This window comes from Mus pahari, chromosome 14 (assembly GCF_900095145.1).
Source record: "Mus pahari chromosome 14, PAHARI_EIJ_v1.1, whole genome shotgun sequence".
Taxonomy (NCBI): Eukaryota; Metazoa; Chordata; class Mammalia; order Rodentia; family Muridae; genus Mus; species Mus pahari.
The window spans coordinates 3550892-3578309 of record NC_034603.1 but is presented as its reverse complement, the minus strand read 5'-3'; the positions used below and the strand labels follow the sequence as shown (position 1 = coordinate 3578309).

Genomic DNA, 27418 nt, shown 5'->3' with positions numbered 1-27418 from the left:
GGGCAACATCAGGAGGTCATATATTTGAGGACATACAACTCTTAGATAGACTTTGCAAACAACTCAAAAGAGGGCTTCTCATGTCTGCTATTGAGGGTTTTGTTAGTGTTCTCTGGCTCTTGAAGTGAGCATAAATAAAAGTTGATCCATACTGTATGTATATATTTATCACTGAATTGTGTGCATCATAGGGCGTGTGTGTGTGTGTATGTGTGTGTGTGGGTGTGTGGGTGGGTGGGTGGGTGGGTGTGTGGTGGCCAAATGACAGATGTCTTCTTCTTCATCTTTCTTATTTGGAGATAGATCCTCTCTCTGAATCTGGAGTTCGTTGACTGAGTTTGCCTGGCTGGCCAATGAACTCAGGGATCTGTCTGTCTCTACTTCCTCCAGTGAGCTTACAGATGCATAGTATCATACTTAGCTCTTTTACATGGATGCTAGAGATGCAAGCCTAGGTCCTCATGTTGGCTTCTTAAGCACTTTACCAACTGAGCTATCTCCACAGGCCCTTTGGGGACGTGATAACTGAATTTATGTTTTCTCATGAGTCAAGGTTGGTAGTTTCTTTCAAGGAATACATCTATTTCATCTAGGTCACTGAATTTTTGGGTGTTCAGTGTCGAAAGACCCTTATCTTGTGAAAGTTTCATTTCTGATTGCATTCACTCTAAGGGGCAGTAGCTAGAGGACTGTCCGCTTATAATCTCTCTCCTTTCTGACTTGTGGGCCATAATGTCCTCACTTTCACTCTGACTTGGTAACATGAAGCCTCCCTTCAGTTTTACTCTGCCTGCCTATCTGTTTATCACTCCTGGGGAGTACATTCTGGCTCTCCCCTCTTGTCCACCCCTCATTGCTTTAATTTGCATTGTTTTCTTTCTTTCTTTCTTTCTTTCTTTCTTTCTTTCTTTCTTTCTTTCTTTCTTTCTTTCTTTCTTTCTTTCTTTCTTTCTTTCGTCTTTGGGTTTTGTTTGCTTTTCTTCTATTAATTGATAAAAATTAGAAATGTAGGTAATTTGCGGTCTCTTTGTGTTTCCTGGCAGAAACCTCTAGCTGTGAAATGTGTAATCCCACCTCTGTGGCGTCCACGAGCGTTGGTGGCTTTTTGTGCCTATGTTAACTTGTCTAAGATCTCCTAACTTTTCTTGTGAGTTTGCCATTTCATGTCGCTTGAGCTTTTGGCCCTCGTTTGTGATTTTGTTTTCAGTTTTGATTCTGAGATGGACCTATAGCTTTATTTCTCTGTGGTCACAGGAGGTACTAGTCATGATCTTAGTCATTTAACTGCTGACGGTTTGCTGGGCAGCCAGTCTGTGATCCATGCTGCAGTGGTCCCTGCACGTTGAGAGGAGTGACTCGGCTGCTCTGGACAGCAGCGGTTGGTCAGGACCAGTCGTTTGTGGACTGGCCAATTCCTCTGGTTCCATTTTGACTTTGTTCCTAATTTTTCTATCCATCGCTGATATCCAGTTAATGAGATTTTCAACTACTGTTGTAGAACTGCCCGTCTCTTTAATTGGGTCAGTGTTTGTTAATATAGTTCACTGTTCTATATTTGTAACTACACCTTTCCTCATTTTTTTTTTTAACATTAGATCTACTTGAGTACCTAAAGCTAGTCTCTGGAAACAACATGTAGTTGGATTGGGATTTTAAAAAAAATATTTCCTGAAATCCCTTTTTAAAAAATAAATAAATAAATGTGTTGTTTATGTGTGTGTGTTGTGTATGTTGTATATGTGTGTGCATGCATGCATATATGTATGTGTGTGTATGTATATGTATATGTATGTGTATATGTATGTGTGTACACGTTTGTGTATACTTATGTGCATCTGGGTGCGGTGCCCTCAGAGGACAACAGAGAGAGTTGGGTCCCTTGCAGCTAGTTAGAGGCATGTGAACCTCCCTAAGTCAGTGCTCAGAATTGATTGGCACAAAAACTTTTTGTGCTCTTAACTGACGAGGCTTCTTTCCAGTCTCAGCAACCTCTGAGCCAGGAGGTTTAATCTCCGTGTACATTTTCAAGTAGATATTGAGGAAATATTTTCTCTTTTCATGTGGTCGTTGACTTTGTGTATATTTCACATCTTTGTTTTTGTTGATCCTTGGTTTTCCATTGCAACTTTGTTTACACTTGATTGTTTCCCCTCGTGTTGCCTTAGCATGGGGTCATCATGGCACAGTCACACACGCACATCTTTGTCCCCCCTCGGTTCTCATTTGTCTCTCTTTCACACTTGCCTGTGTTTCTTTCCTTTTAAAATGTTTTCCCTTTTTAAATATTTTCAAGGCTATTAAATTTTTAAAATTATTTTGAACTCTGAACTCCTTGCGGGCAGTGCACACTTCTCGCTACCGTCCAAGTGCTCTGGATTCATGAGTGAAACACACACACACACACACACACACATGCACACACATGCACATGTACACACACACAGCAGCCTTATTTTTAATATGCCCTAAGCAGCGCAACAGCTGGGCCACTCCCTAACTCCACGTGACTAACACACATCCCCCCTCCAATAGTCCTGAGTTAATACTTGCTAAATCTGCATTTCATCTTGGCTGTCCTGGACCTTGCTGGACTGTCCTTCTGGGATCTCTTCTCCCCTGTACCTCCGTGTCGGCTGTCTCTCCCTCCTGCACCTGTCCTGTGCAATCCTCTCCTGCTCCCTCTTCGTGGCAGAATCCCCTCTTCCTCTTTCCTCAGTCGCCCCCTGAGATCCTAAAAGCCCCGCCTCTTTCTCCTTGCCCAGGTATTGGTAGCCTGTAACTTTATTAACCAGTCAAAAACCAACTGGGGACAGATTTCCTACATGCAGGACACTGCAAACAGGTTTTTGGTTAAACATAATTAACATGAGGACACAAGCCACTACATTATTTATTTTATTTTTTTATGTGTATAAATATTTTGCTTGCATATCACACATGTGCAGTGTCTAGTGAGGCCAGAAGAGGGTGTCAGATCTCACTGGGATTGGGGTTACAGGTGGTTGAGTTTTCATAGGGGAGCTGGGAATCAAACTGGAGCACTCTGGAAGATCACTCAGTGTTTTTAAAGCTGAGCCTCTTAAGCTGTTTTGTTGGTGGTTATTGGTTAACTTGGTCTTTATGACTAATTACACTTGTTTATATGAATGTAGTCAGAGCTAAAGGTAACTGTATTCTCATAGTATATGCTACTCTATGTTCTTTCCCAGCCCAACATCACCATTTCTGCTACACTACAATCGCCTTTGGTATCATAGATATTTTTGTTAATATTATTTTATATATTTTATATAGCATTATTGATAACATTTTATTGTTTGTCTCAATCATATTAATTCATTGAGGCTGTAATTATTAGCTATGGTGTTATTGTATATTACATATTACTATAGTATATGTCAGAGACATAATATATTTTATATTATGATATTATTAGACTGCGATATTAACTATGGGTTCAGTTTTTTAATTAGTTTTTGTTCTTTACTTAATTTTCTCTTCATTTTTGAAGGAAAATCTTATGAGCTATGAAATTCTCCATTTCTCGATTTTTTCCCCCCTTTTCATGGTTTCTAAAGGGGACCCCATGTCATTGTCTCATTAAAGTCCTTTGTATAACTGTTTAAAATTCTTCATCTTAGTTTATAACGGTTGGACTTAAATGTGTCTCATTGTGCACGGCTGTGAGTTTAACCTCCTTCCGTTTCCCTGCGTCTCCTGCCGTAGAGACATGGGTCTTCTGGCCATTATTTCTTCAGTTTTTTTCTGCCCATTTTTCTCTCTCCTCTCACTCTGGGATTCTCCTTATGGGCATGTTGGTGCATTTGGCTGTAACACACAGATCTCTAATCGGTTCATCTCTGTTTGCTCTTTTGTCTCTGTGCATCTTGGTCTGGCTTGATCTCAGCTCTCCTGTCTTCAAGGTCAGCAATTTTCTCTCCCACACTCTCAACTCTGCCCTTGAAGTTCTCTGGTAAGGTTTTTGGCTCTATTTCTGTTCTTTTGGTTTTTGTTTGTTTGTTTGTTTGTTTTCTTTTCATATTTACTGTTGTTGCCTCTATCCAGAGTTTCTGTTTGATTCCATTGTTTAACTTTTTTGAGGTAAGTTCTCACACTGGCCTCACTCAAAACCCACAGTCCTTCTGCTTCAGTCTCTGAGTCCTGGGATTGTAGCTGTGCATTGCCACACCCAGCTCCATTCGTTGTGATTTCTATGTCATCAGTGATGTTTTTACTCTGGATTCCCATTCCCATTGCCTTTGCTTTCTGTCCTACTTTCCTTTAATTCTTTAAATGCATGTAAGACAGTTGATTTAACCCCTTGTCTCCTAAGTCCGCTATTTGTCCTTTCTCTTGCCCAATTTTCTCTTCTCTCTTCCCACGAGTTGGCTGTATTTTCTTCTTAACATTCTCATACTTTTGAATTGAAAAGTAGATACTTTGCATATTATTAGGATGTAATAGCTGCAGCAGACATGTTCTTCTTGTTGACCTGCTGTCATTGCTTGACATGGGTGGTGTACTGGCTAGTTTTGTGTCAACTTGACACAGCTGGAGTTATCACAGAGAAAGGAGCTTTAGTTGGGGAAATGCCCCCATGAGATCCAGCTGTGGGGCATTTTCTCAATTAGTGATCAAGGGGGAGAGGCCCCTTGTGGGTGGGACCATCTCTGGGCTGGTAGTCTTGGATTCTATAAGAGAGCAGGCTGAGCAAGNCAGGGGAGGAAAGCCAGTAAAGAACATCCCTCCATGGCTTCTGCATCAGCTCCTGCTTTCTGACCTGCTTGAGTTCCAGTCCTGCATCCTTTGGTGATCAACAGCAGTATGGAAATGTAAGCCGAATAAACCATTTCCTCCCCAACTTGCTTCTTGGTCATGATGTTTGTGCAGGAATAGAAACCCCAACGAAGACAGGTGGTAATGTTTAGATGGTTAGTAGCTTTATAGAAATATGTTTGTGTTTATTTGTTGTGTGTGTAGTCACTGGAGACTCTAAGTTCCTGGAGTCAAAAGAAAAGGAAAGAGTCTGGTTTTCACTCTGGCTCTGTGTGCTGGCATGCCTTCAGGGTTTACCCTGGCCTTTGTAGCTCTGCTCAGCCTGACTTCCTGCCTGTAAGGCTATTGAGATTCAGTCAGAGCTGAGAATTCAGGGATTCCTTACATCACCTCCCACCCACCCACCCCCGCGCCTCCTCCCCCAGCTCTGCACCTCTGGCATATGCCTAACATTCATGCATAGCCTTTTAAATTCCTTGGTATAGGTGGATGTCTTTCCAAACCACTATTCTTGGAAGTATTTCAGCCCTAATCCTGAGTTCCCAGGGTTTAGGAAAGACATTTTGGTTGTTGGCTTGGTTTTTAATGTCTTTGAGATTGGCCACTGTAGAGTTGCTTCTATGAGTGTTCTGGGGTATAGATATAACAGCAGGCAGGGAACACACACACACACACACACACACACACACACACACACACACGTGCACTCATGACAAAACTTTTTGAGAAAAGGTCCTTCTGCTGTTTACAGCTCCAGGAACCTACATGAGAGACGAAGGCAGACATCATCAAGATGGCCACTGCCATGGGGAAAGGAGACCACAGCAGTGATACCGCACAGCCCACCTCTTCCTCCTCTTTGATGGTGTGGTGATCTCTCTGACAACTCCTGCCATTAGGAACTATTAGTTTGGATGAGAACACAAGTTCCCTTGGTGTTTTTTGTCCATGCTGGGTGCTGGAGATTGAAACTGTAACTTTATACTTGCCAAGGAAACACTTTGCTACTGAGTTAACTCTTCACCTGTGGATGGGAATACATTCCTGAATACTAAGTAGTCATGCGTGACACCTACAACCTTTAGGAAGCAGTGTGACTTTGGCCTTCTGGAAGCCACAGTCACACTTCACCCTCGGGAAGCTTTGGTTTGTTTTGGTCACTCTAGGTTGGTTGTGGTTGGGTAGGAAACAGATAAGATGTTCTCTGTATTACTTCCTCCTGGTGTGACACAATACCTGATGTAACAGTTTGAGAGGAGGAGGTTTTATTTTGTCTCACAGTTTCAAACGAATCTCTGGCCACCATAGGGGGAAGGCACAGCAGAGTGGCTCCATCTCAAGGTGGAGCTTCTGGCAGTGACTAGTCATATCTGTATGGAGCAGGAAGCAAAGTCTGGAATTAGAAAAGAGTGTCTCCAAAGGCCCGTCCCTAGTCATCTGTTTCCGCCAGCCAGTCCCATCATCCTAAAGGCTGACAACCTTCAAAATAGTGTCACAATCTAGCTGTCTAACCGAGCTTTCTAACCATAAGCCCATGAGGGACAGTTCAGATTCCAACTCTCATAGGTATTAGACAAAGATGATTGTGTAAGTATTGGAGTGATGGAGTGCCCTTCATATAGGGATTTTGTTCCTGAGATGGAGTAGACCGGGAACAAGAGGCAAACCAATTTAGTAGGTGAGAGTATGGAAGCTGGGTGAATTTCCTGTTGTTTGTTAGGACCTAGGTAACAGTCGCCTGGCTAGCCTGCCATTATAAGACAACTTCCTCATATGTTTTGCTATTGCTAGGAACCTTTCTAGGGCCAAGATTGATTCCATATTCTCTTATGCTGTGCACCCTTGGAAAGCAATCAAGATAGAAGTCAGTAGAACTTCTTTGTGTAGTTACCCACAGTAAGATTGGACCAGAACCAGCCATTCGACAGCACTCCCTGCACTCATGTATGAGCTTTCATGGTATAAGCTGCACCATGGGATAGACCCTAACACAAGAGAAATACCTACTCTAATATAAGAAACAATTTGGAATAAGACTTCTATTTTGAGTAGTGTCGAGTAAAGTTTAAGTTCCTAAGACCTCCCTGGGAACTGATATCCTACTTGACTGAAAGAGACATGTACATGGGTAACTGACATCCTGGTTGGCAAGTTACGGCATGAATGTTGGATAAGTCCCATCCTGGTAGACAGGTTAAGGCATGAATATTAGACAAGGCAAGTCCCCTGCCACAATTAAGTATACCAACCAATGAAAAAATGTGCAACAAAAACATGTTTCTAAGGAAATCCCCTATCCCTGAATCCTGATTGGTGAGATAACTTGGCACAGATGTTTGTAGATTTTGGGCTTAAAAACCCTGTAAGATTTTAGCTTGAGGTCATGGTTCAATTCTCAAATCCTGACCATGGTCCTGGTCAACCATTCCTGGGATGTATGCTCAATAAACTATCCCTATCTGACTGAGATCGGTGTTTGTGTGGCAACTCCTGGACCCCAAGGTCATCTTGATGACTTTGGCCAGAGTGTCTTCATTCCCATTGCTGGGCTCACAGCCCCCGCCTCACATGGGTTGCTGTGAGCAGAAGAGAAGATGTACACCTTGTGCTTGGAGCACAGCAAAAGCTAAATGTATGGATGGTACAAATAGCCTCCTGGTCATCCAGGTTACTGTGCAGGACCTGTGTGGGAAGAGGTGGGTTTTCAAGTGGGTCTGTATCGATGATTAAAGTAGACAGCTGGTTTCCACACTGGCCTTCCGTAGCCCATCTGGGTTTCATACATGTGAGATAGACTCAAGACAGAGGCAGCAATATGAAAGAATGATCAAAGTACCGAAGGGTCTCCCTGACTGTCTCCATGTTCCATTTCACAGCCATCTACAACTTCCAAGGCAGTGAAGCTCAGCATCTCACGCTACAGATTGGCGATGTGGTACGAATACAGGAGACTTGTGGAGGTGAGTCAGTATTGCTTATGTGCCCCTCAGATGTTGGACCCTTCACTGTAAGAACCCATAGCACCTGCGGTACTCTCCCTAAATACAAACTTGAGTGTCACGTGAGTACAGTCAGCCCTTTGTGCCCATAGGATCTATGTCCATGGAGGTTCAACCAACTGAAGACAGGCAATATTACATCTGGAATATGTATATTCAGTTTCTGTCATTACTTCATAAGCAATACAACACTATTATTATTTTTTATTGATTATTTTATTGATTTACACTTCAAATCTTGTCCCCCTTCCCAGTCTCCCCCTAACCTCCCATCCTATGGCCCCCTCACCTTTGCCTCTAAGAGGCTACTCCCTCACCCACCCACTCACTCCCACCTCACCCTTCTAGCATCTCTCTTCGCTAGGGAAACAGGCCTCCACAGGACCAAGGACCTCCCCTCCCATTGATGCCAGATAAAGCAATCCTCTTCTACAAATGTAGCTGGAGCCATGGACCCACATGTACTCTTTGGTTGGTGGTTTAGTCCCTGGGAGCTCTAAGGGGTCCGGTTAATTGATGCTGTCATTCTTCCTATGGGGTTGTAGTCCCTTTCAGCTCTTCAGTCCTTCCCTAACTCTTCCATTGGGGTCCCTGGGCTAAGTTCAATGGTTGGCTGTCAGTGTCTGCATCTTAGTCAGGTGCTAGCAGAGTATTGCAGAGGACAGCCGTATTAGGTGACTGTCTGCAAGCACTTCTTGTGAGGGTTTGGTGTCTGGGGATGGGATGGATCCCAAGGTGGGGGAGGGTGTCTCTGGATGACCTTTCCTTCAGTCTCTGCTCCATGTTTTGTCCCTGTGTTTCCTTTAGATAGGAACTATTCAGGGTTAAAAATTTTGAGATGAGTGAGTGGCCCCATTCCTCAATTGGGGGCCTTGTCTATCTATTGCACGTGGTCTCTTCAGGTTCTATCTCAGCCTCTGTTGGTTATTTCTGCTAATGTCGTCCCCATTGGGTTCTGGGAGCCTCTTTGTATCCCTAGCATCTGGGACTTTCTAGTGGTTTCCCTTACCCCACCCCATTCCTCACCCCCATTTCTACATATTTCTATTTATTCTCCTGGCCTTCTGGACTTCTGTCTCTTCCCATACCTGAACCTATTCTCCTTCTTCCCTCCCCCTCCCCTCTCTCACCCAAGACCCCCCTCCCATAATTATTTTGTTTCCCCTTCTAAGTGTGATTAAAGCATCCACATTTTGGCCTTCCTTCTTGTTAAGCTTCATATGGTCTGTGAGTTGTATAGTGGGTATTCTGAGCTTTTGGGCTAATATCCACTTATCAGTGAGTACACACCATGTATGTCCTTTTGGGTCTGGATTACCTCACTCAGGATGATATTTTCTAGTTCCACTCATTTGCCTGCAAAATTCATAAAATTCATTTTCAATAGCTGACTGTATTCTATTGTGTAAATGTACCACATTTTCTGTATCCATTCTTCTGTTGAGGGGCATCTGGGTTGTTTCCAGCTTCTGGCTACTATAAATAAGGCTGCTATGAACAAGAGTGGAGCACATGTCCTTATTATATGTTGGAGTATCTTTTGGGTATATACCCAGTAGAGGTGTAGCTGGGTTTTCAGGTAGAAATATTTCCAATTTTTTGAGGAACCACTAGATTGATTTCCAAAGTGGTTGTACCAGCTTGCAATCCCACCAGCACTGAAGGAGTGCTCCTTTTTCTCCACACTCTCAACAGCATATGCTGTCACCTGAGTTTTTGATTTTAGCTATTCTGATTAGTGTAAGGTGGAATCTCAGGGTCGTTTTGATTTGCATTTCCCTAATGACTAAGGATGCTGAACACTTTAGATGCTTCTCGACCATTTGAGATTCCTCAGTTGAGAATTCTTTGTTTGGCTCTGTACCCCATTTTTAAATTGGGTTATTTGGTTTTGTGGAGGTAAGCTTCTTGAGTTCTCTATATATTTTGGATATTAGCCCTCTATCAGATGTGGGGTTGGTGAAGCAATCTGTGAGTTGCTCAATTGTCCTATTGACTATGTCTTTTGCTTTACGGAAGCTTTTCAGTTTCATGAGATCCCATTTATCAATTTTTGATCTTAGAGTCTGAGCCATTTAAGTTCTACTTAGCAAATTTTCACCTGTATCAATCAGTTTGAGGCTCTTTCCCACTTTCTCTTAAATTCAGTGTATGTGGTTTTATTTTGAGATCCTTGATCCACTTGGACTTGAGCATTATACAAGGTGATAAATAGGGATCTATTTTCATTTTTCTACATACAGACTGCCAGTTGGACCAGAACCATTTATTGAAGACGCTTTCTTTTTTCCATTGTATGTTTTTGGGTTCTTTGTTGAAGATCAACTGTCTATAAGTGTGTGGGCTTATTTCTGGTTCTTCAATTCTATTCCATTGGTCAATCGATCTACCTCTGTACCAATACCCTGCTCCATAGAACAGCTTGAGGTCAGGGATGGTGATACCCCGAGATGTTCTTTTATTGTTAAGAATTATTTTAGCTCTCCTGGGTTTTTTGTTTTCCATATGAAATTGAGAATTGCTCTTTCCATGTCTATGAAGAACTGTGTTGGAATCTTGATGGGGATTGCATTGAATCTGTAGATTGCTTTTGGTAGAGATGCCATTTTTACTATGTTAATTCTATCAATCCACTAACACAGGAGATCTTTCCATCTTCTGAGGTCTTCTTCAATTTCCTTTCTCAGGGATTTGAAGTTCTTATCATACAGATCTTTCACTTGCTTTGTAAGAGTTACACCAAGATATTTTATACTATTTGTGGCTATTGTGAAAGGTGTTGTTTCCCAAATTTCTTTCTCAGCCTGTTTATCATTTGTATAAGGAAAGGCTACTGATTTGTTTGTGTTAATTTTATATCCAGCCGTTTTTCTGAGGTTGCTTATTAGCTTTAGAAGTCCTCTTGTAGATTTTTTGGAGGTCTCTTATGTATACTATCATATCATCTGCAAATAGTGATACCTTGACTTCTTATTTTCCAATTTGTATCCTCTTTATTTCCTTTTGTTGTCTTATTGCTCTAGCTAGACCTTCTAGTACCATCTTGAATAGATATGAAGAGAGTGAGCAGCCTTGTCTTGTCCCTGATTTTAGCGGAACTGATTCAAGTATTTCTCCATTTAATTTAGTATTGGCTGATGGTCTGCTGTATATTGCTTTTATTATGTTTAGTTAAGGTCCTTAAATTCCTGATGTCTCCAATACTTTTAACATGAAGGGATATTGTATTTTTGTCAAATGTTTTTTTCAGCATCTAAAGAGATGATCATGTGATTTTTCCCTTCAGTTTGTTTATATAGTGGGTTACATTAATGGACTTTCATATATTGAACCATCCCCGCATCCCTGGGATGAAGCCTACTTGATCGTGGTGAATGATGACTTTGATGTGTCCTTGGATTCAGTTTGCCAAAATATTATTATCTTTCATCTATATTCACTAATAAAATTTGGGTCTTTATGTGGTTTAGGTATCAGAGTAACTATGGATTTATAGAATGAATTAGGTAGTGCACTTTCTGTTTCTATTGAATGGAAGAGTTTGAGTTAGCTCTTCTTTGGAGGTCTGCTAGAATTCTTCACGAAAGCCATCTGGCCCTGGACTCTTTTAGTTGGGAGTTTTGTTGTTGTTGTTGTTGTTTTTAAATGATTTCTTCTATTTCCTTAAGGGATATGAGACGGTTTAGATAGTTTACCTGCTCTTGATTTAAGTTTGGTACATGGTATCTGTCTAAAACATCATCCATTTCATCTAGATTTTCCAGTTTTGTTGAGTAAAGGCTTTTGTTGTATGACCTGATGATTTTTAAAAAAATTTCCTCAGTTTCTGTTGTTATGTCTTCCTTTTCATTCTTGATTTTGTTAATTTGGATACTGTTTCTGTGTCTTTTAGTTAGGTTGGCTAAGGGTTTATCTATCTTGTTGATTTTTCTAAAAAAAAAAATAGCTTTTGGTTTTCTTGATTTTTTTTTGTATCATTCTCTTTGTTTCTAATTGATTGATTTCCACACTGAGTTTAATTATTTTCTGCCTTCTACTTCTCTTGGGTGTGTTTACTTCTTTGTATTCTAGGGATTTCAGGTGTGCTATTAATTTGCTAGTGTAGGATCTCTCCAATTTCTCTTTCTTTCTTTCTTTCTTTTTTTCTTTCTTTCTTTCTTTCTTTCTTTCTTTCTTTTTTTCTTTCTTTCTTTCTTTCTTTCTTTTTTTTTTTTTTTTGGTTTTTTTGAGACAGGGTTTCTCTGTGTAGCCTTGGCTGTCTTGGAACTCACTTTGTAGACCAGGCTGGCCTCGAACTCAGAAATCTGCCTGCCTCTGCCTCCCGAGTGCTGGTATTAAAGGTGTGCACCATCACACCTGGCTCTCTCCAATTTCTTTATGAGGGCACTTAGTGCTTTGAATTTTCTTCTTAGCACTGCTTTCATTTGTCCCATATGTTTGGGTATGTTGTGTCTTCATTTTCATTGAATTCTAAAAAGTCTTTCATTTCTTTCTTTATTTCCTCCCTACCAAGTTATCATTTAGTAGAGAGCTGTTCAGTTTCCATGGGTATGTGAACTTTCTGATGTTTTTGTTGTTATTAACTTCAAGCCTTAGTCCATGGTGATTTGGTAGGATGCATAGAGTTATTTCAGTCTTCTTGTATCTGCTGAGGCCCATTTTGTGATTGATTATATGGTCAAGTTTGGAGAAGGTACTGTTAAGGGCTAAGAAGGAGGTATATTCTTTGTTTTGGGATGAAATTTTCTGTATATATCTGTTAAATCCATTTGGTTCATAATTTCTATTAGCTTTATTCTGTCTCTGTTTATTTGCTGTTTCAATGACCTGTCCATTGCTGAGATTGGGGTGTTGAAGTCTCCCACTATTATTGTGTGAGGCTGAATGTGTGTTTTGAGCTTTAGTAAAGTGTCTTTTATAAATGTAGGTACCCTTGCATTTGGGGTGTAGATATTCAGAATTAAGATATCATCTTGGTGGTTGTTTCCTTTGATGAATATGAGGTGCCCTTCCCCATCCCATTTGATAACTTTTGGTTGAATGTCTATTTTATTTGGATATTAGAATGGCAACTGCTGCTTGTTTCTTGAAAGTATTTGCTTGGAAAACCTTTTCCCAGCCTTTTACTCCGAGGTAGTGTCTGTCTTTGTTGTTTAGGTGTGTTTCTTGAATGCAGCAAAATGCTGGATCCTGGTTGCATATCCAGTCTGTTAGCTTATGTCTTTTTATTAGAGAGTTTGAGAGATATTAAAGATTTATTATTGTGTGTTCCTGTTATGTTTGTTGTTGGAGGTGGAATTATGTGTGAGTGATTCGCTGCTTTTCGGTTTGCTATAAGATGATTAATTTCTTGTTTTTTTGTTGATGTAGAAACTCTCCTGTGTTGGAGTTTTCTTTCTATTATCCTCTGTAGGACTGGATTAATAGATATGTATTGAGAGTTTTACTGGGTATGGTCACTTGGGCTGGCATTTGTGTTCTCTTAGGATCTGCATGACATCTGTCCAGGATCTTCTGGCTTTTAGCGTCTCAGTTGATAAGTCTGGTGTAATTCTGATAGGTCTGTCTTTATATGTTACTTTGCCTTTTTTTCTTAAAGTTTTAAATATTCTTTATTTGTTCTGTGCATTTAGTGTTTTAATTATTATGTGATGGAAGAATTTTCCTTTCTGATCCAATCTATTTGGTGGTCTGTAGGTTTCTTATACTTTTATGGCCATCTCTTTCTTTAGATTGGAGAAGTTTTCTTCTGTGATTTTGATGACAGTATTTTCTGGCTCCTTGAGCTGGAAATTTTCACTTTCTTTAATTTATTCCTAGTATTTTTATGTTTGGTCTTTTCACTGTCCTAGATTTCCTGGATGCTTTGAATTAAGAGTTTTTTTGTTTTGTTTTGTTTTGTTTTGTTTTTATGTTTTGTATTTTCTTTTGAGTGTTGTGTCAGTATCTTCTATGGTATCTTTTATGCCTGAGATTCTCTCTTGTATCCCTTGTATTCTGTTGGTGATGCTCGAATCTGTAGTTCTTGACCTCTTTCCTAGGTTTTCCATTTCCAGGGTTGCCTCTATTTGTGATCTCTTACTGTTTCTACTTCTATTTTTAGGTCTTGGGTCACTTTGTTCAGTACCTTCACCTGCTTGGTTGTGTTTCCCTGTATTTCTTTGAGGGATTTGTTTCCTCTTTAAGGGCTTCCACCTGTTTAACTGTGGTTTCCTGTATTTCTTTAAGTGAGTTGTGGATATCTTCCTTAAAGGTCTCTATTATCTTCATGAGATGGCATTTTAGGTCAGCATCATGTTTTTCAGGTGTATTGGGGTATCCATGGCTTGTTTTGGTGGGAGAGCTGGGTTCTGATGGTGTCAAAGTATATTGGCTTCTGTTGCTTATGATCTTGAGATTGCCTCTCACCATCTGTTTGTTTGTTTGTTTGTTTGTTTCTGCTGTTAGCTGGCCAGGTGTCTGTCTGGAGCCTGCCTCCTGTGTCCCTGGATTGCAGCAAATCTCCTGGGGGATCTGTGGCCCTAGCTGTAGCCGATCTCCTAGGAGACTTATAGACTATTGCCCTGGCTACAACAGATCTCCTGGAAGCCCTGCAAACTGTGTGATATTGAGAGATAGGGGGAGACAGGCTGATCTGCCCCCAAGCAGGTACAGACTGGAAGGAGAACACTATTATTTATATAACATTACCATACATTAGGGATTGGAAGTGGCATAGAGATGATTTAAAATATGTGAGGCCTTCCATATGGTCTATATAGATATGATACCATTTTATATAAGAGGTTTGAGCATCTGTGAGCTTTGGTGTCTGTGGGCAATCCTGGAGTCAATCTCTCTAGTATTCTGAGGAATGACTGTAATTAGAGTTTACTGAACAACAAAAAAAAAAGTGCTTTATTATTTTAGGAATGTTAGTTTCATAACAAAGGCCTAACTGGCTGATTTGATGTTTGCTATGTTCTGCGTTTTCCACAGTCAGGGGACCAAGGGGCTTTGGGCCTGTGGATCTTTCTAGATGTAGTTTTTTATTAATCTGTACACCATTGTAAAGAAAAATAAGCATCATCAAGATTCAGGAGGGTGCTGTAAATTATCCTCCTGACTTTGAGAGCGAGGCTGTGCTGCACAGTAGTGTTACATAATCTCAGCTCCCAGCAGAGCAGGGTCTCAAGCCAGGGCTGTGTGCTGGGTAAAGTGGCAGCTCTTCCATCCCACAAAGCCACTCGGTCATGAAGCCAACTGTATATTGAGTTAGGTCCACCCATGATGGTGGTAGTGGTGTTGAGAGGGGGGGCTTCTTAATATTTTCCCAAGGATTAATAGCTGTAAACTCATGAAACAGGCAACTGAAAGTTAACATCATCTATGTTACACTTGATATTAGGGACAGATCTAGTGTATAATGACCTAATGGTTTTGTTAATGTATAACTGATGATCAGCAGACTCTATCATCCGGCATAGCCAAACGGAACTCCCAGAGTTCTCTCCTGCCAGGCCAGCCTATGACTCCTCCTGTGACTGGCAGAACTAAGGAGGAAGAGGAGACTGGCCTGAGAATCCAGGCCCTGTGCTATCCCCCAGAGAATCTATCAGCCGAGGCCATGGAAAGGAGTACAGAGAGGTGGGAGACAGGTGTGCTCTGGGGTAGGCATTTCCTGGGACACAGCAGCCAAGAACCGTCTTGTCCTTTCCACAGACCAGACACTGCCAGTCATCCCAGAGAGCACAGAAGCCTACTTAGTCCTCACATCAGGCCACTGGATAGGTAGAGTCCTGTGCATTGCTGCATAAGCTGCAGGAGGCTTTCCGGGAAGTGGAGCCCTACCTTTCTCTCCAGATTTGTGCAGAGGTGCTTATACATGTATGAAACACACACACACACACACACACACACACACACACACACACACACACACACTCACATGCACACACACAAACATGACATTTATACAAACACCTATAACTTCCTAACAAAGACACACATGTGAATGAATACACAGCTATTCATAAACAGAGCCTCCACACAAACACACACAAATTTGTATATGGACATGTATACATACAAACAGATGCAAGCCAAGAGGATAAGAGACAGGAATCCCTTTCTTTAAGGAGGGAAATTTAGTATTTCATATTTCAAAGCACCTTTTAAAGGAGTCCCTGAAGAGGAACAAGACCTGCTGGAATGTGCTGTGTGCTCTGGCAGGATTCTTCCCTGGGTTGCATCTAACCATGCACTGTTCAGTGCCCAGGGTGGCTAAGAAATGCTCCGTCCTTGGCCTTTGAAGCTTTTTGAAGACAGAGAGGATGAGCTTGGTTTGGGGAGTGGGTGGGTGAGGGAATGCCTTCCTATAGAGTCCAGCCTGTTATTCTAAGTTTACCACCCCTCCCCACAGTACAGCCCTGTGTTTCACACGTCTAATTCTAGCCCTTTTTGATTTGTAATCTTCTCATCAATTTTATTTATTTATTATAATCTATCTATTTACAACAGAAAAAAATATTTTTAAATGGTCCTAAGAGGTTAACAATGCTTAACTTTGGGTGGTTGGAATCTGAGTGATAATCACTTTGAATTTTGTGTGTTCTCTTGTTTTTGTCCTATTGTTCTATTGGTTCCTCACCTGAAGAGTTAGGATCACACAGTTTCTGGACCTGTTATCTGATAGAAAGGGGAGAAGAGAGAAGCAGTGTTGCACCGTGCTTAACTCAAGAACCTTTTGTGTTCTTTCCCCGCAGCCAATAGAGCTTGGAGAAGACCAGTATGTGTACATATCTATGCACTATGGCCCCTGGTCACTTGGAAACTGAATCTTTAGTGTCTAGAATGGATGAGATTAGCCCCTTCTTTGCTCCACATGATGTTATAAATAGGATTTGTCTGCTTTGAATTCACATGAGGGTCCACTCTCTGAAGTGTTACACTGATGGTATTGTGAGGGAGGAAAATTAACCATGATGTATACAGGTAAGGCCTTTGGCAAGTAAAGTCATTAGGGCAGAAGCTCTATGAGTGAATTCTGGAAGCTTTATGGAGGGGGAGAAAGGCCATACAGACATAGAGGGATTTAGAGGCTGATATAATATACCAAGGGGACACTCACCAGAGGCTGCAATGTGCTCTGGGACCTTGAAACTCTAGAATCATGAGCCATAAATAGCTGTGTCCAAAGTACTCTAAGTATGAATGGTGCAAACACAATTCTGATTGGGGGATTTAGATATGAGTGGGTTTTAGTATGAAGATAGCATGTTATAATACAAACTCATATAGTTCAGAAGGGCTGATATCTCTCCTACTATTTGGTGACGTCCAAAGAGTCCAGGCTCATGTCCAGCACTCTGTGCACCTCCCTTCCTCCCCCCAGTTTAAATATTGGTAGTTTAGAGTATTCTCTTTCTATTATCTGTCTTCCTTACTCAGTTGAGCACTAAGATGAATGAACTCATGGCACAGTAGCTATGTAGCTGGAAACCAAGGTACCAGATACCTGTGACATACTCATACGATGATGCTTCTGACAGGCATCCCACTGTGCCTATGTATACTGAGACAACAATTACCCACCTCCAAAGAAACCAAGATGCCTCTGCCTCTACTTTTTTTTTTTTTTTTTTTTTTTTTTGAGATGGAATCTCATTATATACTTCTAGCTGGCTTGGAACTGGTTTTGTAGACCAAGGTGGCCCTGAACTCAGAGATCACAGATCTGCCTGCCCCTTCTAAGTACTGGGATTGAAGACCTGGGCCACTGTTAATCCCAAAAATGGGAGGAAAAAGACACTGACCCAAATCATCATGGTCAAATTAATTAAAGCAAGCCTTTTACAATTCATGTACATGGGCTGCCTCCCCCAATGGTGAGGTTCGAGAGGTCAGCATTGGATGTGAGGAAGACAAGGGTTTTATAGTTCAGGAGTATGTGGTGGGCATTTGGTGGGCAAAATAGGCAGGGTTGCAGAAACAGAACACAAGCATAGCAAGTTAGTTATGACACAAAGAGGTAGTTGCAAGGTGGGCAAAACAAGGTAGTCATAGCAACAGGTAATCATAGAACCTTTTGAAACAAAGGTAGGGTTGTAAGATGGTTATAAGCAACAGACGTGGTTGTTGTTTCTTGGAACAGGCAGTACAGAATCATTTGTAGTTACCTGTGGGGTATAGCCCAATCCTTGAGAAACAGATGTTTAACCATAAGCAGGAATGAACCTGGTCTGTCTATATTATAAAATGGTTTTTATGCTTGAGGCAGGCAGGTCGGTTCTTCACCACAATGTCCTGCTGTCCCCAAGACCACAGTGAAGGATGTTCTTCTGAGGTAGCTGGACTTTAGAATCTTCTTTGTAAGGTATTCTCGGAGCCGTATGTGGAGACTACACTTAATCATTCCCTCCCTGGCTTGGAATGGCAGGGAAAGTCTGTTTACTGATACTTGTGTATGTCAGGGTTGTGGGATCTATTATAGTAGTGGGGGGGGGGTTCTTCTAGACAGAGACTCCAGAAAATGTTTGGACTTGTTTCCAATAAAATATGACCGTGGGGAGTTGTGAGGAGAGAGGCTGCTGGGAGAATTGAGTTGTTATAAAGCAATGTGATACTGCATTGTTTTCTATAGAGAATATCCCATGACAGGGTTCTGAGAGTCAGCCTCCTCACCCGCCAACATCTGCAGCTCTTCAGAGCTGTTGATGCCCTCGCCTGCAGGACTGTGTGGGCCACAAAGAGCTCTGGGTAGGTGGTGAAGGCTTGAATCTACCATGGGTAGAGTGGGGCACACCAGAGTCCACAGCACTTTCTGTACTAGCAACCTTGTCAAGGGTGATTGTGACCCAAACAATGGGGACATTGTGAGCTTTTCACAGGGAATCTTTTAAAGCATGCTTTGCCAAGAGGCCCCCTTTGTTCAGCTGTGTGTGAGAAGCTGCTGGGTGGGAAAGGGAGGAGGGTGCTCCACTCTCTGAAAGTTGAAACCCACTTTTCCTGCTTTTTGAATGAGGGTGGGGCTGGGATGTCAGTGAACTTGAGTTCTGACTCATTTATTTTGTTGTTATGGAAATATGTTGAAAGGACATCAATAAAAAGAATGAGATTCTAAGTCTGTAGGTTCTGGAAACAAAATAGAAAACATTTCTAACTTGTTGGATTATGATATTAATTTAATTATTGTCCAAAAAAGGACATAGTACCTATTAACTTTTTTGAATATTTTCCATATGGCAGGCACAGGGAAATAGATCCCTCTGAAAACTTCACACAATTTAAATTTGACAAGGCAGCTGTGATTATTCCTATTCAACATGTCACTTGTCAACGATCACACAGACAGGAGGACTCAGATCTTCATTCTAAGCCAAGTTTTGACTGCACACTCATTTTTAAATACATTTTATTATCTATAGTTGAGGTATACAACCTAATGGTATCCTTCGTTCGTTCCTTTCTTCTTTCTTTCCTCCCTCCCTCCTTCCCTTCCTTTCTTCTTCCTCCTCCTTTTAGATTTTATTTCTTTTATGTATGTGAATAAAATATCACTGTCTTCAGACACACCAGAAGAGGGCATCAATACCGTTGCAGATGGTTGTGAGCCACCATGTGGTTGCTGGGAATTGAACTCAGGACCTCTGGAAGAGCAGCCAGTGTTCTTAATCACTGAACCATCTCTCCAGCCCCTTGTTATTGCTTTCTTAACTGGAGTCTGCCTGCTGCACGTATCCTTCTTGACGTCTTGCATATCTACTGCTTTGTATCTTCTGACCTATATCTCTAATTTCCTCTACACCCCACCCTCCTCCACTACTACAGTCTTGTTTTCTGACTTTACATATTAAGCCTTCATAGTTCTTTATTTTGAGATTATAATTTAATTACATTTCTCCCTTCTCTTTATGCACTCCCACAATCCTTTCCCCATTCTCCTTCAAATCTGTGGCTTCTTTTCTCAAGAAAAATATTGCTCTTGTATGCGTGTATGTATGAGTATGTATATACATGCATATATTCCTGAGTATAACCTGTACAGTTCGTATCGTATTTCTTGTGTGTATGTTTCCTGGATTGACCCTTTGGCACTGGTCAGGTGGTGTGCTCTTCTCTGGGAAGACCAGCCCTCCTACTCCCAGCATTCCTCAGTTGCCTGTACGTCTTTGTGTAAGATGGTGGCCTCTGTGGACTTGTTCTTGTCCACTTGGGTGTGTCCATTGGTGTCATCCTTGTTCAGCTCACATTCGGGCTGTCATGTTGTGGTTATGAATTTAACTTCTGATGTTACTAGGAGACACTATCTCAGAACAAACTCCCTGGCCCTCTGACTCTTTATTGTTCTTAGATGTCACACGCAGATGAGATCATGCAGGATTTTTTTTCTGGTATGTGCTTAGTTGACTTAGTACACATCTAGGTTACGCCAGCTAGCGGAGTCTCCTTTTCAAAGGCTGAGTGGTGCTCTGCTTGGATGGCACACTTGATGCACCTCTGCCTCTTGCTTCACTCACTGATGTGTGCTTCCTTGGCTTTTTTAAAATCTCAACTTTTATGAACAGAGCTTCAGACTACTGTGAACACGGGAGTACGGACATCTTAAAGAACTGATGATGTCATTTCCTTTGGGTAGATGCCTACAAGAGAGCTTGTTGGCCATGTGGAAGTTCTATTTTTAAAGTCTTTAGTAACCATCGGACTTTTTTTTCCCCAGTAGCAGTTGTACTCGTAGAAATGAGTAGCAACAGTACACTTCTACCAGCAGTACACTTACTTCGTTGACTCTTTGAAGGTATCCTTCTTATCAGTAAACACGGGCAGTGTCTTGTGGTTTTGATTTGCATTGCCCTGATGACTAATAATGGCCAGGGACCTCTCATAGTCTCATTAGCAGTTTTGTATATTTTCTGTAAAAATGGTCTATGTTTTAAATGGATTGCTTGCTTTTGTACTACTGGGTCAGAAGATTCCTTCATTATTTTTAGTATTTTCCCCTTATTAGACAAATAGTTTGCATTTTTTTTCAGTCTCCAAGTTGCCATCTGATTTTGTTCATTACTTCCTTTACTTCATAGGAGGCTTTTAATCAGAGCCCGTACTCTTGTTTGTTTGTTTGTTTTTCGAGACAGGGTTTCTCTGTGTAGCCCTGGCTGTCCTGAAACTCACTCTGTAGACCAGGCAGGCCTCGAACTCAGAAATCTGCCTGCCTCTGCCTCCCAAGTGCTGGGATGAAAGGCATGCGCCACCATGTCTGGCTCCAGAGCCCATACTCTTAACCTCTGATCAAATAACTCCTATTTGATCTTGATATTATTAGATATTATTGATTGATATTATTACAGAGGAAAGTAAAAGTATTCTCAGGTTCTTATCAGTTAGATAAATAGTAACATTCTTGCTTCATATATTTATTAAAAATACTCAGATGTAAGTTGGGCAATAGTGGCCATGCCTTTAATCCCACCACTTGGGAGGCAGAGGCAGGTGGATCTGGAGTTCAAGGCCAGCCTGGTCTACAGAGTGAGTTCAGGAACAGCCAAGGCTACAACAAGAAACCCTGTCTCAAAAACAAAAACAAAAACAAGAACAAAAAACAAAACAAAAACCTAAAACTCCCAAAGTCCCCAAGCCCTCAGGTGACCGAGAGACACGGCTGATTTTCCCATGCTCCTGTCTGTCCTTTTTGTCAACAAGCAAGCCATGGTTATCTTGAAATTGGAATGTTCTCTTCCTGTTCAAAGTTTCATATCTTTATTAAATGCATTTCTTTATAATCGTGTTATTTATTTATTTGGAATTATGTATATGTGTGTCTCTGGATGGGCATGTGTAGTTGAGTTCAGATGCCCACAGCATCCAGAGATCTCCGCTCCTCTGGAGCCAGAGTTTTAGGGTGTTGTGAACCACTTAACATGGGTGTTAGGAACTGAACTCAGGTCTTCTCCAAGAGCAGTGGGTGCTGTTCACTGCAGAACTGTCTCCTTAGCCTCCATAATGATGTTTTAATAGTTCTTGTGACAATCTTCTGAGGAGAGGTATGACAATCCTCTGAGGAGAGGTGTGACAATCCTCTGAGGAGAGGTGCCGCTTTTCTCAGAGAAAGACAGTGAGGCTTAAGTGACATGACCAAATTCTGCCTAAAAATGGCAGGCAGAGGGTTCTTTTTCCTGGTTCTGGGAGATTTTGAATCTTTCCTCTCTCCCTTTTGTATATTTTGGGTTACATGTGTGCCATAGGAAGGGAGCACAATTTGAATAGCTGGCATTTCACAGTTGTCTGAAAGACGTGTAAGAAATTTCACTTTGCTCATCTTCCCTCAGGGCTTCCCTTAGCATCCAGGCTGCTGTAGAGAATACCAGAGCGTTCACATGCTAAGTGGCAGAAATGGAATTCTGTTGTAGAGTAGGGAAATCCAAGATCAAGGTGTTGGCAGATGTGGTGTCAGGTAAGGTGGCTGGGTCCTCCTCTGCACATGGCTTTCTTCTGTCTCTGCATCTAGAGGTAGAGGAGTTTTAAGAGTTCGGACTCTGAATCGATGGACTTGGACTAAAGCTGTACTTGTGCAATCTTGGCTCAGTACACAACTGACTTATGTTTCAATGCTATCAGTGAAACGGGAATAGAACTACTTAGCTCACTTTGCTGTGAGTGTGACAAGAGAGAACACAGATACGTGTGACTAAAGTGACAGTGGCTGGGAGGTAGTCACAATAAAGGTCGTGTGTGGCAGTGAGTACAGTAGAATTCAAGAGTCAACTACTTAGGTTTAAATTTCAAGCTGTGTGACAACCAGCAAGTTGCCCCTTCTCTGTGCCTCTCTGTTTTCATTTACACAACTGAAGTAGTAGCAGGATTGTCATAAAGTTTAGTCTTTAATTTGGTAGGTGAGGCTCGCTAAATTTAAAGTTTGAAAAAACAAAATCAGTGCCATTAGCAAAGTGTCTAGGGTACAGAAGACATGTGGAAGGACTAAACCATCTTGTCCACTGTTAATTATCTTCCATCAGAATTGGCAAATACTTAGAGGCAAGTAAAAGTAGAAGGTGACTGGCTCTTCCTAGGTGAACTAGAGGATCTTCCATCCCAGAAGTCCTCAGTTACAAAGTAGCTTGGATATTTAGTCTGGGAGTCTCTGATGATAAGATGATGAACTTTTGGATGTGAGGATTAATTTTGTCAACATGGCTCAATCTAGAGCCATCTGGGAAGGGAGTTTCAATGGAGAACTGCTATGTTGGTTGCCTGTAGCATTCTCCCAGCCTCTAAGCAGGCTGTCTCAGACCTCTGCAGCCACTAAGAACCACCTGCGGTGGTATCTTCCGATCTGCCAAGCCGGCTCTTGGTTACAGCTGCCAGTGCTCTTCAAACAATGGCCTTTCAGGGCAGACGCCGCTCCCTGCTGATAAGCTCCGAGATTTTCCAGAGTCTTCTTCCTGAAGTTCCGCCCACCAGCTCGCACCTGAACTAGGCCCCAAGACTGGGGCTGGAGGAAAGGGTTTTTCCCATGCTTTATAAACTCGGTACTTCTTTAAACATTGGGCTTTGAACAGAATCCTTTGTCTTAGCCTCCTTCCCGCCGACTTTTCCCTTCCCCAGCTTGCCTTCCAGGACGGACCCGGTTCGGAGTGTGACTGCTGGCAGGAACACTCAGTTGCCCTGTGGGCATGTCTGTGGGGTTGTTTTAATTAAGTTAGTTGATGCTGGGAGACACAGTCCAGTGTGGGCAGGAGCATTCCCATGACTGGAATTCTTGAACTGTGTAAGACTGGAGAAATGGAGCTGAGCCTAAACAAGCAAGAGGCATGCATGTGTTCACTTCTCTCTGCCTTTGGCTGTGGCTATGATGTGACTAGTTTTAACTTTCTATACTTTGACTTCCTGTGGAATTGTGAACCAGAATACCCCCACCCCAGATTGATTTTGGTCAAGGTGTTTCTATCACAGCAACAGAAATGGAGCTAGTACATTACATGACCACCAAACTCCTTCCCCTAAGATCAGAAGTTGGGCTGTTCCTTCTACATCCAAACATGTCACAAGTTGAGTGACTGGGAAAATTGCTCAATATCTCTCTGTCTTGGGTAGGCTACTCAGCTGTACAATGGAATAATGATGATTTCTGCTCCATATGGTTGTCAAGAAGATGAAAAGGCTTAATGCAGAATAGCTCCTGGAAGGATGCTTTCATTCCACACTCGGATCCTTCCTCCCCAACTTCCCTAATTTCCCTTCTGTTTTCTCTGTGTCTTTTCTCTTCTCTCTCACTTTTTGTCACTCAAAATAAGATCTTCAGGGATTACTGCAGCTTCAAGACTTCCTTTAGGCATTGACTTTCAAACTGGTCATGATTGGAAGGGTGACTTTGCAGTTCAGTTATTATGAGGTAGAGGTCGCGAGGGGGAAGGACTTGTGTGGATATCTGCTGAGAATATATTCTGGCAACAATCTGTCAGCTTGATAATGAGGGTCTGTTAATGAGGCACCCGGCAGGTGCTTTTATTTACAAAGTTGACAAATGCTACCACGTGGCTGTGCTCCAATCATTTCAAAGGCCAGTGGACTCATTTCAGCCTCTGAACTCATGCTCATTTTTTCAGAGGACTCCGAGTCATTTGGATTTCTGTTACTTGAGGTTTTTTGTTTTGGTTTTTAAATAAAAAAATATAGTCCTGTGAGATGGAGGAGGGGCTTTAAAATTCCTGTTCCTCTATTCACAAATGTATCTGTTTGGTAGAGACAAACTTCAGAAAACTTATTTGCTGCTGCTGGAACTGTCCATATTATTTTAAGATGATCACTCAGGTCCCTGAACCTTTGAATGCCTATGACAGGACTTACAGACATGCATGGGGCCACAGGCAGGTAAATGAGAAAGGAACGCCTGGGACTGTAGGTTTGTGGCATCTGTCTGCATGATGGCTGCTGAGGCCTCTCTCCAAAGACACCTGGGACCATGTGGCCCAGTGTACTGGAGGCTTTATCAAGGCACCTTATTTCTCAAAAGGAGAAGGGGACTTACATCAGTCTGCGAATGAAACCCTGTACCTGAAGAAGTTGCTTTGAGACGACAGCAACTAACATGACGTGTGTCCCACTGTGAGCTTCTGGGTCTCTCATGCCCAGCAGGTCTAAAGCAGATGGCAAGCATTGCTTTGCTGGGTGAGAAGACCCAGATGAACGCAGAGCAAACCAAGTTAACAAAAGATGCAGAAAAAGTGAAAGACCTTTGCCTTTGTTCTCTTTTTGCAGACTGGTACAGAGGGTACCTCATAAAGCATAAAATGTCACAGGTAAGGTCACTTTATTTTCATCTGGGATGGTGCAGGATGTCTTCACCTGGCCCTAATGCCTCTCCTGGGCAAGTCTTTCCCTTCATTGTTCTTCAGCAAAGTGAGTCCTCCCCACTGCCCCCAACTCCTCCTCCTTACGCCCGTGCTCCCAGGATCTGCACATCCCTTCTTTATCCTCATACCTTAAGGCTGCTCTGGTACTCTCTTCCCCTACATCCTTTGCAGACACATCCTTTGCTTATAACTTCCCCTCCCCAGGAAATGGCGCACTTTCTAGTTGAGCCTGGCCTCTGCTCCTTCCTTCAGTGCTGTGTGAGCATTCACTCATCTTCCCCTATGACACAAAAGGACAGGCCTAGGTGCCCTTCCAGAGTCTCTGTCTGTCTGTCTGTCTGTCTGTCTGTCTGTCTGTCTGTCTGTCTGTCTCTCTCTCTCTCTCTCTTTGGTTTTGGTTTTTTGAGACAGGGTTTCTCTGTGTAGCCCTAGCTGTCCTTGAACTCACTCTGTAGACCAGGCTGGCCTCGAACTCAGAAATACGCCTAGCCTATGTCATTTCCACTATAGCAGGCACTTGTGGGAAGCAAAGTGGTCACATGTTCAAAGTGGTATCATGCATACTGCTTGACTTCAGGGAGAAATTTCCAAGCAGTTGATCAGGTTTCCTTATCATCTGGGGCGTGGTTATGAAGCATCTTCCACGATGTTCAAGGAGGCACAATCCTGCCCTGCCCTCTCAGAGGACAGGGACTTAAATCCAGGGAGGAGAGATCCCACATCTCAGACTTTTAAGTAAAGCCAAGGACTTGTTCAGACCTAGGGTTCTCCCACATCCCCCTCAGGGACATTAATTCCCTGGAGGTGGGCAGGAGAGAAGTGAGCTTGTCTCAGCAAGTGAGAGGCTCAGGCCCCCGTTCTATTGATCTCTCTTTTGCTCATCGGAGAAGACGCGCACCCATGGGGATACTGAGCTCTTTTGGGGGGTTGAGAGGTGAGAAAATGAAGGCCTACACACATGGATTTGGAATCTGCGCCTGCTCCATCTAGCTCTCAGATTAGTCCTTGAAAGTTTTGTGGTTTCAAAAGCCAGTGGCTTAGTGGGGGAAGGAAACTGGGAGAACAAGGAATCCGCTATTTTTCTACGACTTGTCTTCCATCCTATTTATTGTGTTTCCTACAGGGCATTTTCCCTACATCCTTTATCCATCTCAAGGAAGTGACAGTGGAGAAGAGAAGGTACTTGTGGGAACCAGGGAGGGACTCCGTTGGTAAAGTGTCTGCCTTGTGAGGACCGGGGAAGGACTCAGTTGGTAAAGTGTCTGCCTTGTAAGCATGCCTCAAGCTGAGTTCCTTCAGAACACATGTAAAAGGAGCTGAATGGAATGCTATATACTTATAATCCCAGTGCTGAGGGCCAGGATGACAGCCAGGTGCCTGAGGCCCTCTGGCCACCCAGTCTAGCCTGCTTGTCAAGGCCCAGGCTAGGTCTCAAAACAAAACTAAAGCCACAAACAGCAAAGGGAGGGGGTTGCCCCCGAGGAACAGTCCTGTTAAGTCCTCTGGCTCCTACATAAAAAGCACATGTGTGGACATTCACCCCCTGCGCCCACCAACACACACGCATGCACGTGTGCGCGCGTGCACACACACACACACACACACACACACAAGCACTTGTGTTACTTGTCAGCATGGTCTCACGGATGCCTTTGTCTAGTTAGCTTGGACCATCTGAGCTGTCAGACGGGCGTGGGTCCCAGCTCACTTTTCACTAGCAGCTGCCTTTGGAGCTTATTAAAGTAGATTTGCCTCAACTAGTGAGTATGAGGAAGCTCCCCCTTGAAGGAGAACATTTAGAGAGAAGTTCCATTTGTTTCCACGATGCAGTCTGTAATCACTGTAGCTTCCTCTCCAGAGCTGTAACTTGCTGCAAAGTTTCCAGAACTTTCCCAGTTTTGCACCTGGGTCTCAGTTCTACCTTGCTCTCTCTCCCATCCTAAATAGGAACATAGAGAACATCATTCCTGCAGAAATCCCTCTGGCACAAGAAGTGACAACCACGCTCTGGGAGTGGGGAAGCATCTGGAAGCAGCTCTATGTGGTGAGACACAACCTGTTCCCGGGACAGACGAACCCTGCCGCTTTCACTCAAGCTTATGATTGGCATTTAGCCTTCAGTGGAGCTTTGAGAGAGAGAAGAGAGAATACATACTATGACATACAAGGACACTGAGCCCCAGAGAGGTTACGTGCTTTCTTTGAAGCCACAGTGACAGCTATAATCAATGAGGTTGGGTGGGAACCTTGTGTTTTAAAACAGGTGCAAAAGCTGTTGAACTTGGGTTTGCATATGAAGTGCCTTAATATCTGTTC

General features: G+C 42.5%; 1 protein-coding gene across 1 annotated transcript in view; it reads left to right on the top strand.

The window, feature by feature from the left end:
* The window catches only part of Dock2 (dedicator of cytokinesis 2), a 412012-nt gene that overhangs the window by 17073 nt on the left and 367521 nt on the right, over positions 1-27418 (top strand). Inside the window, exons 2-5 of the mRNA XM_021211816.2 lie at positions 7653-7736; positions 25008-25048; positions 26226-26281; positions 27050-27146. Coding sequence (XP_021067475.1) covers positions 7653-7736; positions 25008-25048; positions 26226-26281; positions 27050-27146 — 278 coding nt within the window. The remainder of the gene's footprint in view (positions 1-7652; positions 7737-25007; positions 25049-26225; positions 26282-27049; positions 27147-27418) is intronic.